We start from the raw sequence: 15,056 nt of genomic DNA, 5'->3' as shown, positions 1-15,056 counted from the left end.
GTTAATATAAAATATGTAAAATGGCCTAAAATTACTGTATCTATATCGATGTAATTCAGTTTAAAAAAGTTAGCATTTTTTTATATTTCAAATCTGACAACTGTCAAAAGTTTACAAATGGCTGCTATGTGTTTGTCTTGTTTTGAGCAGTATTCTACGCGATTAATAAGTGAATTAAATCAAAATGTGTGCAATAAACAATGAAATACCAGCAACGTAACAGATCAAATATAGAAATTGTGTTATAAACTGACGCGTATCCCTAAGCAATAATGTCTGTCGACAAAGCTGCTGATAGTAAAAGCAAGGAGATCGATAAAATCAAACGTCGTCATAAACCTGACGACACTGTTGTTGCAACAGGGTTATTTAATGGTAGTGAAGATACGGTTCGTTTTGCAAAAATGGAAAATCTAAATGATAAGACAGGGAAGCCAACTGAATTATACCTTCAAGGGAACTCCCATCTCATATCAAGTACCACCAGTAGTTTGGCTGATACTCCTGGAGATTCTGGTGTGCAATGTTTGGACAGTGATAATTCAGAGGCAACAATCCAAGCTCTAATGTCACATAGTTTAATTGGTGCTGAAGAGTTAGCCTGTGATAGTATATACGATGCTGCTCCTTCTGGCTCACAGGAAATGATAAAGAGCACTAACAGTAGTATCATGACTCGAAGTGACATAGATAATCAAAATATAGGCGCCCCAGATGATATTGTACCTGAGCTCTTGGTGGAAACAAATAAAAAGCCTGTATATGACAATTTACCAGATGTTGTTCTGAAAGCATTAGAAAGTGAGAAAGTGTGTACAGAGGAAGTAAAAAAGTCTGCATTAAGAACCAGTGAGCCAAAGAAATCACTATCAGAAGACATTGTGTACAGGAGGAGATGCAGGAAGAAGTCTCAAAGTGGACCTAGTTCACAAAAAAAGAGAGTATCTTTTCATGAAGACATATTAAACAATACCAAAACTGATAACATCCACATTGAGCGAGGTTTTATATCCTATGGCCCAGATAGTGCATATTGTGATAGGTTTAGACAGAAAAACAATGCAAGTGATCGGTTTTCCTGGTGTGCTTCAGGGGACAGGTCTCCAAAGTATGCAGCAGATGTGGCACAGCAAACAATGTCAGATATCCTCACATATGGCGATAGCAAACAGGATAGGAGTGGAATCTTTGAATATTGCCAAGACTTTGGAAAACGCAACCAAGACAGCAATGGTAATAAAGACAAGGACAATAACAATGAAACTAGGCCAAATGGAAAGTTGTATGGCTGTGATTCCAATAGTTCAGACTCAAATTTTAGTTGTGATTCTGAATCATCCAGCAGTGAATCTTCATCCTCCAATTCTAATAAAACTGAAGCTCCAGTAGGTAATAGAAAGTGTGAAAAAACCCAAAAATCACATTCATGTGATGAATTTGAAAACAATGGTCATGTAGCCTTTATGAGAAAAACTTACTTTTCTGAAGCTGATATAGATCAATCTCATGATCGGAGGAAGCAACCTCTTGAAGTGCCCCAGAGTCCTATTACTGTGAAATCTGTTTTGAAAAAGAAACGATACATCACAACAAATATTGTTGAAGAAAGGAAACAAAACAGTAAAGTGTTAAACCTTTTGGATACCAATAATCTAATTGACTCTTTAAAAAATTTCTACAAAAATTTCAATTTTAATTTTGCTCCTGAAAAAGGATTGCCGGAAAATAGCTTTGAATTAAATAATGTAATTGAAGCATTACCATGTGATGTGAACAAAAATAAAAAGCTTTCCAAAAGTCTAGATTCTGGATTTCAAATTGATGATGAAGATGATTTTGTAGAGATAAATCTCAATTCTCAATGTTCAGATGTAGAGAAACCAAAGGATATATTAACACCATCCAAAAATCCTGTGAAACATGAGAGAACACCTGAGGGCTCACCAAGACATAAACTTACACTTAATATGCAAGCTCAAAATGACAAGAAATCTCACATTAAACCTGAAGCTTTACCTCCTCTAAGCAAATATGTTGTAAATTGTGAAAGTACAGTATATGAACACAAAGGTGTATCATATAGTTATGTACATGATACATTCCAAACAGCCTTTGAGGCTCCAAAAGAATCATTTGTTCCTATACCAGAATCTACACCAGTGAATGAATTAGTCAATAGTTCGAGTAAATCAGACTTCAATCAAAAACCGGATGGCGATTCTTCCAGCAGAACGTCTACGCCAAAACGACAATACAATAAAAATGTCCAAGATGAAACTGAGCAAAAGAATGGTGTTTCCAAACATTTGTCGTCACCGAAAAAACAAAATGTTAATAGATACAGCCGAAAATCCGCATCAACCGTACAGAAAAATGACGAAACGCAGCAGGCAATTAGCGATAATTGTTCCAACACAGATAACTCGACCTTGAAGGGTGCGGATGATTTCAATGACGAATTTTTCGACAGCCCATCAAATCAAAAGTTGCAATGTAATAAGTCAGCTCTATTAAACAGATATTTAAAGAATGTGTGTCAGAGAAAAGACCTTGAATTGAAAATAAGGAACAATAAGTTTTATCAGACCAAGTTGCGGCTAGAAAAGCATTTTCCAAGTATCATATATCCGTTTAAAGACGCGTCGGAAACATACCACATTTCCGCCGAACGGATGTCCCGTCTCATTGACAAGGAGGTGATAGAGAATAAAAGGCTTTCTGTTAGATTGTTGACGGCCGAGGAGCCCTCGTACTTCGACAGCTTCGAGGACAATGTCGCAATCGAATGTAACGAGAAACTCAGGCTGCAGATATTTTCACATCCCAATGAAACATTGAACAGGGTAGGAATTGACTACTTATTGCGTAAACCTTAACGGTCTTTCGTAATTCTTTAGAACGTACTTACTATCGCGTTAACCTTATACGGTGGAATATCCATATTCCGCTAAACTAATGTATGCTTTCAGATGATGAAGGTGCAATCACCGTATAACATGGAAGATGGATCGTGGACCCCACTTCTTGTTTTCATAACGGACTACGCTCTCTACGTAGCAAGCGTTAAATCCGGCGGAACCGAATACGACATCTTATGCAGATTACCACATAACGAATTAGATGCGATTGCGGTAAGTGAACAAAATGCTCGCCTATTATGACTTTTACTTTTTATTATCTCTGTTTACGAGCTGCTGCACTTTGTTTTTAGTCTAATCTTGTATAAATCGTAATTTTTTACGTTTTATTGTTTTAGAAAGAGCCAAAAAAAATTACATTTTTACATTTCAGTAATCATTTCCATTGTATTCAATTTTAAATGAGTATTTTTTTTTCTAATTTTTAATTTCTACAAAATAACTCCATCGCACATTAGAAAGTAGGTCAAAACCAAATGGTTTTACACAGATATGTAAAGTAAAAGTAAGTTTGACTTTGTATTTCATGTTCTTTATTTTTCCACTTATTGTTGTTGAAAGATTCTGATATCAATGGACCAAAGGTGAACATTACTTATATTAATACAGGTCAGTCAATGTACTTTCATTGGAAAAATACATAAAAAACATTAAAAGATAGTAGGACCATTATACATTATTAGCTGTTATTGCAATTAAAATTGTTATTGCAAAGGTCTTATTTAGCTTATGCCTTACACAATAGACAGTAATTTAGTATTATGATCATAAATTGCATAGGTATTATCTCATAAAAAATTATATGATCATTACAATATACATATAAATCAAATAACTATGTAAAATTGTATAGTATGCATGCTACAAACAAAATTTGCAAGTAAATCGTTATTCGAATTTTGTGTCTAAAATATTTTCGATCTCAAAAATGATGGATGGTAATTACTTGCAAGATTATGAAAATAGGAACGTTCTCTATCTCCAAGGGCTAACATTTAAAGCAATCCAACTGATTGTATCATGGAGGTACGAGTGACGATCAAAGCCAGTAAATTAACATTTTTTTCATGATATCGTTTCTGGACCGAGAGTTAACTAAAACTATAAAAGGATTTGCCAAATCTGTGCTAAGCATAGAGTATTTGTTAAAGCACAAAAAAAAGTTCTTATACATATTATATAGAAAACACGAAATAGGGGCAATAGGGCAGAACAACATCTGCTGAGGCAGCTAGTATTGTATAAAATTAAGTTTTGTTTCGACATGTAGTAAATCTTCAAAGCTCTGTATTTCCAAATTCCAGTATCTAGTAATATAACGGTCGGCATACTTTCCGACTGGCTTAATTACCCACATTGTTAGTTGTTACGCTTGGACTCTGATCCAACATGCATTACTTTGCATATTCCTTGCCTCATTAATCACTGCGCATTGATATCGTCTATATCATAATATCAGTTAGTATTAAGTTTCATATAACCATTAGCCTTTTAAACTGTATTTATCTGGTGCCTGATTTTTATGCTAACTGAACCATTACTTGGAAAACCATATTTAAATTTGCAATGATAATCCCGCTTGTACATATCCGAATCCATACTTTACTTTCGCCAAAAAATTTCAAATTCGCCAAATTAACCAAAAAATGTATTTAAACCAGTCGTATCCAAGAGGTGCGATAAACAAAGGCATTTAAAAGTTTCAGTTAAAGTGATGACTTAGCAAAAGCACCTTTGCCAAAATACTCTGTATAGGACTCCTAAATCGAGCTATTTGGAAGGTTGCCATAATTAAAAATAGTACTTAACCTGCTTAACCAACCTTAAGCTAGACTCTTAAGTGACCGCGAAATGTGAACGTATTGTATAATTATGTGCTTATGGGCTTAACGATCTGAAGGAGAAATAAGAAGCAATTATCTTGTAAAACGTTTTCTTTCAATCGTAATAGTATTAAAGAGTATTTCATACGAGTAATGCCCATTCTTACGTTTCTAGAATAGATGAATGAAGTTTAAAACAAGGGCAACCATACGCGTGGCAAGTCTTTTTTATAAATAACATCTGGAAGTTATTTATACTGATGCATATATGGGCTTTATTGGACATGAGTTGACCTCTTTTGAAAGAGTTGGCAAAAATACTCACTTAACTGAAGTAAATGTGGTAGCGAAAGCTCCTTACATGCCGTAAATGAAAATATTTACTTCTGATATAAAAAGGTTTAAACAGTTTGTTTATGGAAACACATTATAAAATTAGATACATTTAAATTGCGCATTAAATTTATGTACCTATCAAGTATATTAAAAATATTTTTTTGCAGTAACCTTATAATATCCGGTCCAGACTTAGTAAAATTAAAATCACAAATATTCATTTAATTAAGCTTACTAAAAATATGGTTCTATCCAAGTAGTTCTTATGAAGATTGTATGAGCTTTTTATCATAAAATGATATGGTAGTTTTATGCGTCGTTTAAACGCATTTAGACTCAGCATGATTCATCCATATATCCCTACATTAACAAATTTAGTGTCAACGACGGAAACACGCAACTGCTATTGCGCCACTTGTAAATGAAGCCGGTATACTAAAGAAATAATGAATAATAAGTAATGTGGTGACTCAGTTATATGGCTATTGGCTAGCCATTTCCAGAGATTCTATTTATGCGTCTTGAACGATCAGTTTAAGAATTTCAAGTATCTTCAAGCAGCATAACAAAACGTGGCAAAAGTTAGGAATACGTAATCTCCCGATTGGGTATCTTTTGATTGCTCTGGAGATTGTTTCAAAATGTGAATCTTAAAACAAAGATATTTAGGCTAGATTAAAAAAAAGGCGATTTTTTCCAATAGTTAAGTAATAGAATGAAATAAAATTTTCTTATAAGTTCCTTTAGAAAAAATCTTTTTGTATACTTGTTAGAGAAATACTTTTACAATTGTAGATAATTGTGTAACAAGATTACTGAGATCTCGTACTTGCGTAGCCTCCATTAATACTTGAAAGGCCATTGCTTGAGTGACGTCATTGTAGTAAATCTAGGAAGTTCAATGCCTAGGCCTGAATGATGTTCTGCCAGTGCCAAGAAAAGTGAATAAGAATTAACATCCTTGAGTTTGGCATCCTTTTAATATTTATTTTATTTTTGCAGAAAGGGGATGTTTTATGTTTTGGACTGTTGCCCAAATTCTGTGCTTTAAAATATTTCAAGTTACAAATTTAAAATTTATGGGCATTCTTCTCTTTTATTTCATTTGCTATGAAAATTGAAATTATTTCACAGATAGATTTACACTATTTTTAAACTCCATACTTTCGAAATTATGTTATCCCTATACTTAGTGATAGCTGATTTGCCATAGCACCACCACCATATAGGGAACCTTATAGGTTCCCATAATATCTTAAAGATCCTTTTTAGTATGCAAATGAAATTTCGTACTGTTTGTTTGAAAAAAATGGTTGCCATTATAATGCCTTATGACATTACATTTCGTGTCAATACAAATCCTCACAAAAAACATTAATTTCCAGGTCGGTCCCGAGGCTCAGTACATCCAAATAATCGACGTAGCTGGCAACATCGCCTGTTCGGTTGTCACCGGCGAGTCGACGCTCGGCGCGAGGCTAGCGTCATCTCTGGAATGGAGCGCGCGAACTTCGCCGCTACGTATCCCCCGCCCACCCGCAATGTTGCCGTTTAATTGTCACCATTTGGCCTCAGCTGTGACAAGACAGAGGCATGAAAAACGGGTAAATATATAAAATGGGTACAAATTTTGGTTTTGGGTCTATGTATATTATAATGACTATGTATATTATATTTTTGTGATAGTTCAGTGTTTAGGAATTCTTTAGTTTAAAATTTAAAGAGCTCGTGGAAATAAACTAGCACTTAATAGATTCGTTCTTAAACAGGTAAAGCGGGTTCCATATTTCGGTAACGTAATGTAAGAAATTAGTACACTACTAAGTAAATTGTTATTACATATTGTTAAATAAGTATATCTCATACATCTTGTTTAGGTCTCTTAACAATTTAACGCGTATATAATAATAGGGTCAAATCAAATGTCAAAAAAATGGGTAGATACATTGCGATATTGAAAAACAATCGCAAATAGATTTTTATACAGTAGTAAGCAAAGATGTCGTTGATTTCTCACAATAGTGCATACATTTCCGCATGATTGCGTGCGGCGCTGTGATTATATACAAAAACTAAAACTCAATTATCTGTTGCGTGTTTGTGTGTAAGCTAACGTTGATTGCTAGAAGTTTAGAGAGATTTAATGTGTCAGAATTTTGTTTGACTAATGATATTATATTAAGAGGCCTACACCACCGAAACTAGCGCCACCGAACATTTTATTTTTTTACTCCTTAACCAGATCAAATTTAAAAAATCTAGCTCGGTACTTTGCTAGTATATTACTTGTAGTATTTTTGGTATTACTTTTCACTATTCTAACTCTTCATTATTCTAGAGAACTTTTGATTACCGCCAAAAGTGGCCACTTTTGGCGGTAATCAAAAGTTCTCCTAATTTACCGAATGCAAAATAATGAAAAGTAATACCAAAAATACTACAAGTAATATACTAGCAAAGTACCGAGCTAGATTTTTTAAATTTGATCTGGTATAGGAGTAAAAAAATAAAATGTTGGGGGGGCGCTAGTTTCGGTGGTGTAGTCGCCTTAATAATGGTACAAAGTTACGGCTTGGGGCTCGAATAAGCCCCAGCTCGATTTTATAGTAGAGCTACCATGGGTATTATTGAATATAAATTATTAATTACCTAAGTAAATTATTTAGTTCTGAAATTATGTTCTGATCATAATACTTAAGTTCCGTCTTCCGTACATTTGCATATTCCGGGAATTATGTTTATGAAAAGTACAAATTATTTTTTTATTTGTATGCTGTATACGGGCTGATTAAAATCTATTCTTCCTTTATATTTAGTTTGGCAAAAAGCCAAGTAAAATTTTGTAGAACACTGGTGCATATTATGATCTGAAGATGAACTTGCACTTTTTATGTGGCAGCCAAATTTTATTAACAAATATATATACTGGTATTCGACAAGAAAATAAAATGAAAAACAACGCGAGTTTTTAGTAAATATCATTCTATCGTCGTCCTTTAGAACCTAGTTATCATTTCTGATCCCAATTATAGTTGAACATATTTACAAAGCGAAGAATCTAGGATATATGTATAGAACCTATTTGAAACCATATGCCTTAAAACAATTATTTTTTTAGCTTTCAACACGCAGTTTCACCCACTTTGTAGAAAACTTAACAAATTATATATCTACTGAAGAACCACTCACTCTATCTATTACAAAAACCTCATCAAAATCCGTTGTGTAATTTTAAGGATTTAAGCATACAACGGACAGACAGCAATAGCGGCTGTTTTATACTATGTAGTGATTTATAAAAATAAATTGAATCTGTATATATATGTATATAAAACTCAAAGGTGACTGATATAGTGATCTATCAACGCACAGCCCAAACCCCTGGACGTATCGGGTTGAAATTTGGCATGCAGGTAGATTTCATAACGTTGGCGTCCCTTTAGAAAGAATTTCCCGAAATTCTTGCGGGAACGGGGAAAAACGGCACGTACAGAGTCGTGGGCGGAAGCTAGTACATAATAATCGTGCAGGTACCGCCCATACTATTCTATGGGCGCGCGTGCTCGGGCGACGCGGAGGACCGGCTCGTGGACGCGCCCGGCGCCTTCGCCCCGCCGCTCGAGGGCTACCTCATGTGCCGCACCGACAGGGGACGCCGCTTCGAGCCCTGCTACTTTTTGCTGCGGTGAGTCATTTGTGTGAATAAAATAGTAGTTTTTAGTGAAAAAAGACAAGTTTTTTTTAAGTAACTTTATTACACAAATTTTTTTATTAGTGTAATATTTTATTAACATTACATTAAGCACCGGATAATGTATTATAAACACAATATAAATAAATTAAAACGTCCATAAATTGATTTCATCATGTATACAAGGTTCTAATACTCCATATTGTATAAGATTGAAAACGAAATAAACCATTTTTATTTTGATAGATTGTGTAATAACGAGAAATTTTCCAATTTGTATGAATAATGCATCTGCCCCATACCCCACAAGGTGACACGGGGCTTCACTTTTATCATCATTATAACGTTTAAATAATTATTCCAGAGCGGGCGTACTCCACTGGGGGCCACACTCTCCCGACGGTACACCCCTACCAAATAACATAGCGTTGAAATCCGTAGTGGGTGTACGGAGACACGTGGACGCGTCAAAACGGCCGCATTGCTTCGAAATAGCGCTAAACGATTCTAGTAGACTGCTATTGGCAGCTCCAGATGATCCCACTGCGTCGTCGTGGTTGCAGTCCTTGTTGTTGCACGCGGCACAGGTATGATTTTTTTAAGATTTGTAAGATTAAATATATTTTTCTATTTAAAATGATATTTTAAAAGTTGTTTTTTTATTTTTAAATGTATAATAACAATTGATATCCATAGCATATTTATAATTTTATCTGTTTCTAAAACACAAACTCGGGAGAAAAAGTGCTTTGTCATGTTTTATTCCTAATTAGAATATTACCGAACATAATAAGATGCTATTCGGACGGAATAATTATCCATTAAAAATTTTAACTATTTATCTACATATTTACAATATAAGCTACTTCTATTTGTAATATAGTTACTATATTCATTTACTTGTCTTCAATCACACATTATACTAAGGATTTTGCTCTCTTTACCTTGCATACGATGGTCCTTCGAGCCGGATCTAATCTAACCCAATCAATTTATAAATTATACTATTTATAAATGGTTAACCCAACCAATGCCATTTCCAGTCACTAGAAGAAAAAGACGCGCCAAAGAAAGCCGACCCGCGTACATGGCCCCCACCAGCGTGCACGGTACTAGTGACACCATACGAAGTGATCAGTTTACGAGATACATTGGATCTCGCATTTGTAGCAGGAGCTGCTGCGTATCTGAAGGATAGAGGCTCAGAGGCGCTGCTTAAAGGTAACTCTTATATGTCTAGTTGTGTTTTGAGCGGGTTTTTGTATAGTTTAGTAGATTGTATAACTTGTAGTAATAATATTCATACGTAATAATTACCTATATAACTTAATATGATCAATTAATTTAGTCTGTCTTATTTTTGAGGTGGTTTTATGTACTTACTTGTGAATATTGATTTTCGGTAGATAAGGTAATTTTATAATTAATTTGATAATAAATAAGTACTTATATCATACTAAATAGAGATACTAAATGTCTATAGCGTTTTTTTTTTGTTTTTGCGAAAAAATTGATTCCTATTATTTTAACTCACGTGACATTATTAATTTCAGAGTATATCGAAGAAATGAATGCAGATATCGAAATATTGGCGTGCGGCTCCATCAAGAATTTGACGGCCTTTAAAATACCGGACACTGATGAAAATTGGTGTTGTTTGGTAAATATTATTTTTGTTAAGACTTTTTAATAAAAAGTGAACTGTTTCAGGAACTACATTTGATATAAATAAAATGTGTAGGTATAAATTCTATAAATTCACGCCGTTAGTACACCGACGCATTCGCGTGCGGCAGCGAATCTCTGCGAAACTACTGCAGCTGCGTAGCGAAATATCTGCGGAACGTTAGTAAACAGCAATGTTTTCGCAACTTTTTCGCAATGCGTCTGTGTTATGGCCATTTCGCAGTTCCTTGCGAAACAATACTGACAAGGACGCAACTATTTCATCTATCTATGTGCTAGAGTGAGACATATCATATGCGAAAACCTGCCATACTACTGACAGATTTTTCGTTGATTCGCTGCCGCACGCGAATGCGTCGGTATACGAACCGCCTAATGGCGTCATGTTGTTGAATAATAAAATGGAATTGTTTTAACTTTAAAAGATAGAAAATATATAGTTTGATCAGCGTAACAATGAATTCTATTAGATTTATATGTCTTCACAAACTTTTTATTTTTTAAAAGAGAAACTTCTTTAGGCGTGTTGAGAGTAAAATTTCAAGCTCACGTTATGGCAATACCGTCACGTCATGGAGTAAGGTGATGATTTTGGTATCTTTGAATCTTGCCAAAGAAGTTTCACTTCTGACACGTGTGCTCGGCAAACATGCTTATTTTTTTTTCAATTTCAATGTTTTCCCAGGAATGGAGTGTATGCGAAGCTCGCGAGCGAGGCGCGGGGCTGGCACTAGTGTTGTCGAGCAGTAATGAGCTCGAGAGGCTCATTGCTGCTGTGGAACGAGCGTACTGCGATCTTACGGTATGTTCTTGTTATTTTTGTATATTTAATGGTATTCTACATAAATATTAAAAAAAATAGTTTTTATTGTACTATGTAACAGAAAATCTAAAAAAAAATGATTCTAAAAATGATTTTACACTTACGAAGTTACATCTTTACCGAGTAATGTAGAATGTTTTTATACATAATATATTATATATGAACAGATTTTGTCTTTGTTCTCTTGTTTTGTCTTTGATTTCAATAATGGGATACTAATTAGAAATATAAAATATTTTTTACAAAAGAAGTTGTTAGAGACCATTGATTTCAATGTTTCTTATCACTCTATCAATTAACATCGCGTCTTATTAACTTACCGGAAACTGAAGACTTTTTAAAAACTTAAATAATTAAAATTAATTCAATTTGCAAAAAAAAAACATAATTAACACCCTATTTTTTACAGAGTGAACCTTTCCCACTAAGTGTAGTGGAGGCCTCCAAGTCAGCGTGTAGTGCCGCACATGCAAAGTACGAAACCGCGTGGTCGCATATGTTACCGTCTCATCAATAAATACCATAATAATAATTAAAAATACTCTACAAAACATAATAATTAGCTTCGCAAGTTCCGAGGGAAGTAACAAATAGATAGACTTGAGGTATGTATCACAAGATTTGAGTCAAATTAGAGTTGTTCACAAGGTTTTAAGTCACAAACTAAGCATGTCATTTAATTGTGATTTTAAAAATTTTGAGTTATATAGTATACTATTTATATTTTGAAACTCAACGTAACTTACAATTCAGTAAAAACATGGTTGGCAAGATGCGACACGTCACAAATGATTGTCATTAATAATGTTACTCTAGTCGTGTCTAGAGAGTCGTGTAGACTATAGAGTCGCAAATAATAATTAGTAAACTCTATCCTCCAAATTATCTAATAGAAAATTAACCATCTATATAACAATTTTAATTGTATGTTATTTAAACTCAAACTCTTTGGATATTGTGAGACATGCCTTATAGGGTACTGAGAGCTAGCGCGCAAGAGCAACTTTTGTCTCCGCAACTATTTTGTCTCTCCCATCAACTCTATGGGCTAGTAAGAAAGTGCGCGCACGTAGCGACGCAACTTCCTGTAGAGTTGATGGGAGAGACAAAATAGTTGCGGAGACAAAAGTTGCTCTTGCGCGCTAGCTCTTAATATAAGCGTTTACTCATTTCACGAAAAATCTAATTTTGTGACATATTTGATGCTTCACTCGGATATCTGCGAATAGGAATCATTAAAAGACGTTTAAGAAGAATATACGTTACTTATTCCTTTTGTCATAGTTAAGGATACTTAGATCATTAAGTAATGGATGGAGCACGCTGGCAAATGTTCTAACTAAACTTTCTGCCGATTTTGGTGCGGGGAGGGTAACTCACACTTTGAAACACAATCACACATTCACAAAAATAATTTGTGTCTTTACAAACTCAAACTATTACAAAATTGACAGACTAGCATGTTTTTGCACACATACATCGATTACACAGAAAAATCTCTGTACATAATATACGTAATAATACAATCGCTCTAAAGGGATGTAACCATATCGATATTACAAAAATAATAATTTTGTTGAAATTAGAAATAACATTATATTATATTCATAAAAAATACTACACAGGTCATTTGTAACGTTTTCATCATTATTATATGCATACGAAAAAACAATAAAACGCCATTTTATTAAACAAAATAAATATCGGTACAGAAATTTTTAAACAAACTAGCTGCTCCGCGAGGTTTCACCCCCGTGGCTCCACTCCTGTTGGTCGTAGTGTGATGATATATAGCCTATAACCTTCCTCGATAAATGGGCAATCTAACACCGAAAGAATTTTTCAAATCGGACCAGTAGTTCCCGAGAATAGCGCGTTCAAACAAACAAACAAACTCTTCAGCTTTATAATATTAGTATAGATTACATAATAGAAAGGTTACAAGATTAACATTACAAAAAAACGGCTAAGTCGAGTCGGACTCGCGCACGAAGGGTTCCGTACCATTAAAATGTTCTGCCAGTTAAAAGTAACCGAGCGTAAATTTTAATAAATATATACAAGACTTACAAAATAAACATTATACTCCTTTTTATGCAGTTGTGTAAAATTTTAATTTTACTTAATAAGATTAATTCTCATCTCATTTCAAATTATACTTAGAAAAATATTTTTTTATCGACGTTCAAGTTAAAAGCAGTCCGTCACTAAGAAAGTCGTAAAAATTTACGACCTTTTAAGCGACGAGTTTTTAAATTCAACTCTATCACTAAGTTCATAAAGATTAAATTTGAATTTCTTTTCAAGATAGTCTCGCTACATCACTTTATAGTCTCGTGGGGAGTGCGGTTCAATATCGCGTTCTAAATTCAACTTTATCGCTTAGTTCATAAAGATTAAATTTGAATTTCTTTTCAAGATAGTCTCGCTACATTTTGTATTTCTTTAAAATATAGTCTCGTGGGGAATGCGGTTCAATATCGCGTTTTAAATTCAACTTTATCTCTTAGTTCATAAAGATTAAATTTGTATATTTTCTTTCCATAGTCTCGTGAGGCCGCATTAATGATCGAGTAAACACATGACTCGATTATTTGTCTTGATCATATCGCTAAACGATACATCGACGATTATTAGAAATTGCATTTAAATTGATATTTACGTAAAAAAAATAAAAAAATACTTACAAATGAAAGGTTATTCCATCTTTTTTAATATTAGATGTGTTTGACTTGCTTCTGCAAGACTTGACAGCACAAAACGGCATTTTTAGCGGAGCACTCGCAGACGTCCTTTCGATGTTTTACGAATACGCAGAGTGTTTGTAATCGATTACGCAAGTAGTTTTTATGAATGCATAAGATTTTTCGATTTGAAAAATCTTATACCTTGGCAAAAGGGGAAGCGCCTGTGAGTGTTATCCATTACTTAATGATCTAAGTAAGGATATAATCAATAAAAACGTCAAAATAAAAAGTTTATCAAAAAACTTTCTTAAAACATTTGCACATGTAAAAAGGTAATGTTTCAAAATATGGTTAAAAACTGGAATTGTGAAAAATTTGAATTCTTATCATATTAATTTCAATTATATTTTAAAATTATATTTACTGAGAAAATAAATAAAAACATAAAACCTACACTCCATTGTTTTAGGAAGAAAACGGCGTAGGTTTTCGTTTTGTTACATTTTTATATTTTGAAACATTCTCCTATCACATGGTTAATATTGAACTGAATATTATTGAAAAGTAAAATTGATATTAGAAAATCTATAATATTGTTATGTCCTTTGGCGTTTCTTAAGCCAACTTTACTCGAATTGACATTAATAAACATTGTAATATATTCAATAATCGACGTTAATTGTATCACAATTAAGTGCAATATCGGATAAAGTTATGATTCCGTTTTACCACGGTCAGAGCACAATGTAGTATAGTTAATTAAATATGCTTTTGAGGTTATTAGTAGTCGATATATTATATTAGCGACGTACTTAGTGTTGCTGCGTAGGAACAAGTAATTACTTGCGAATGTGTTTAGAAAATTATATCATCTTACTCTATAAAGAGGAAAAATGTTTCTTAAAATATATTCTCAAGGTTTGTGAATCCGTTCGTCTCAACCTACCCACAGGGAGACAACATTCACGGTTTGTATTATATCCGTTCTCTATTATACTTGAATTATTAAAGAGTATTCTTATTATAATGAAATCTTAATATCTCAGTAGTTTATGTAATCCCAAAGATGATAATGTGCTAAAATTATTTATT

At 33.7% G+C, this 15,056-nt stretch overlaps 1 protein-coding gene across 1 annotated transcript; it reads left to right on the top strand.

The window, feature by feature from the left end:
- The first annotated feature begins 115 nt into the window (after nucleotides 1-115).
- On the top strand, nucleotides 116-12,122 carry LOC123698042. The gene is made up of 9 exons (XM_045644631.1): nucleotides 116-2,843; nucleotides 2,970-3,131; nucleotides 6,463-6,681; nucleotides 8,608-8,762; nucleotides 9,133-9,355; nucleotides 9,812-9,989; nucleotides 10,322-10,428; nucleotides 11,140-11,256; nucleotides 11,687-12,122. The coding sequence occupies exons 1-9, from the start codon at nucleotides 273-275 to the stop codon at nucleotides 11,792-11,794; spliced, it is 3,840 nt and encodes a 1,279-aa protein (XP_045500587.1). The 5' UTR covers nucleotides 116-272; the 3' UTR covers nucleotides 11,795-12,122.
- The last annotated feature ends 2,934 nt before the right edge of the window (nucleotides 12,123-15,056 follow it).

The sequence above is a fragment of the Colias croceus genome, chromosome 15 (genome assembly GCF_905220415.1).
Source record: "Colias croceus chromosome 15, ilColCroc2.1".
Lineage (NCBI taxonomy): Eukaryota > Metazoa > Arthropoda > Insecta > Lepidoptera > Pieridae > Colias > Colias croceus.
This window is presented reverse-complemented; position numbering and strand designations above follow the sequence as displayed.

Coding starts and splice junctions, on each gene's coding strand:
- LOC123698042 (XM_045644631.1), top strand. CDS start 273: ATGTCTGTCGACAAAGCTGCTGATAGTAAAAGCAAGGAGATCGATAAA. Junction 9,356..9,811: donor TGTTGTTGCACGCGGCACAG/GTATGATTTTTT, acceptor TGCCATTTCCAG/TCACTAGAAGAAAAAGACGC. Junction 11,257..11,686: donor GAGCGTACTGCGATCTTACG/GTATGTTCTTGT, acceptor TATTTTTTACAG/AGTGAACCTTTCCCACTAAG.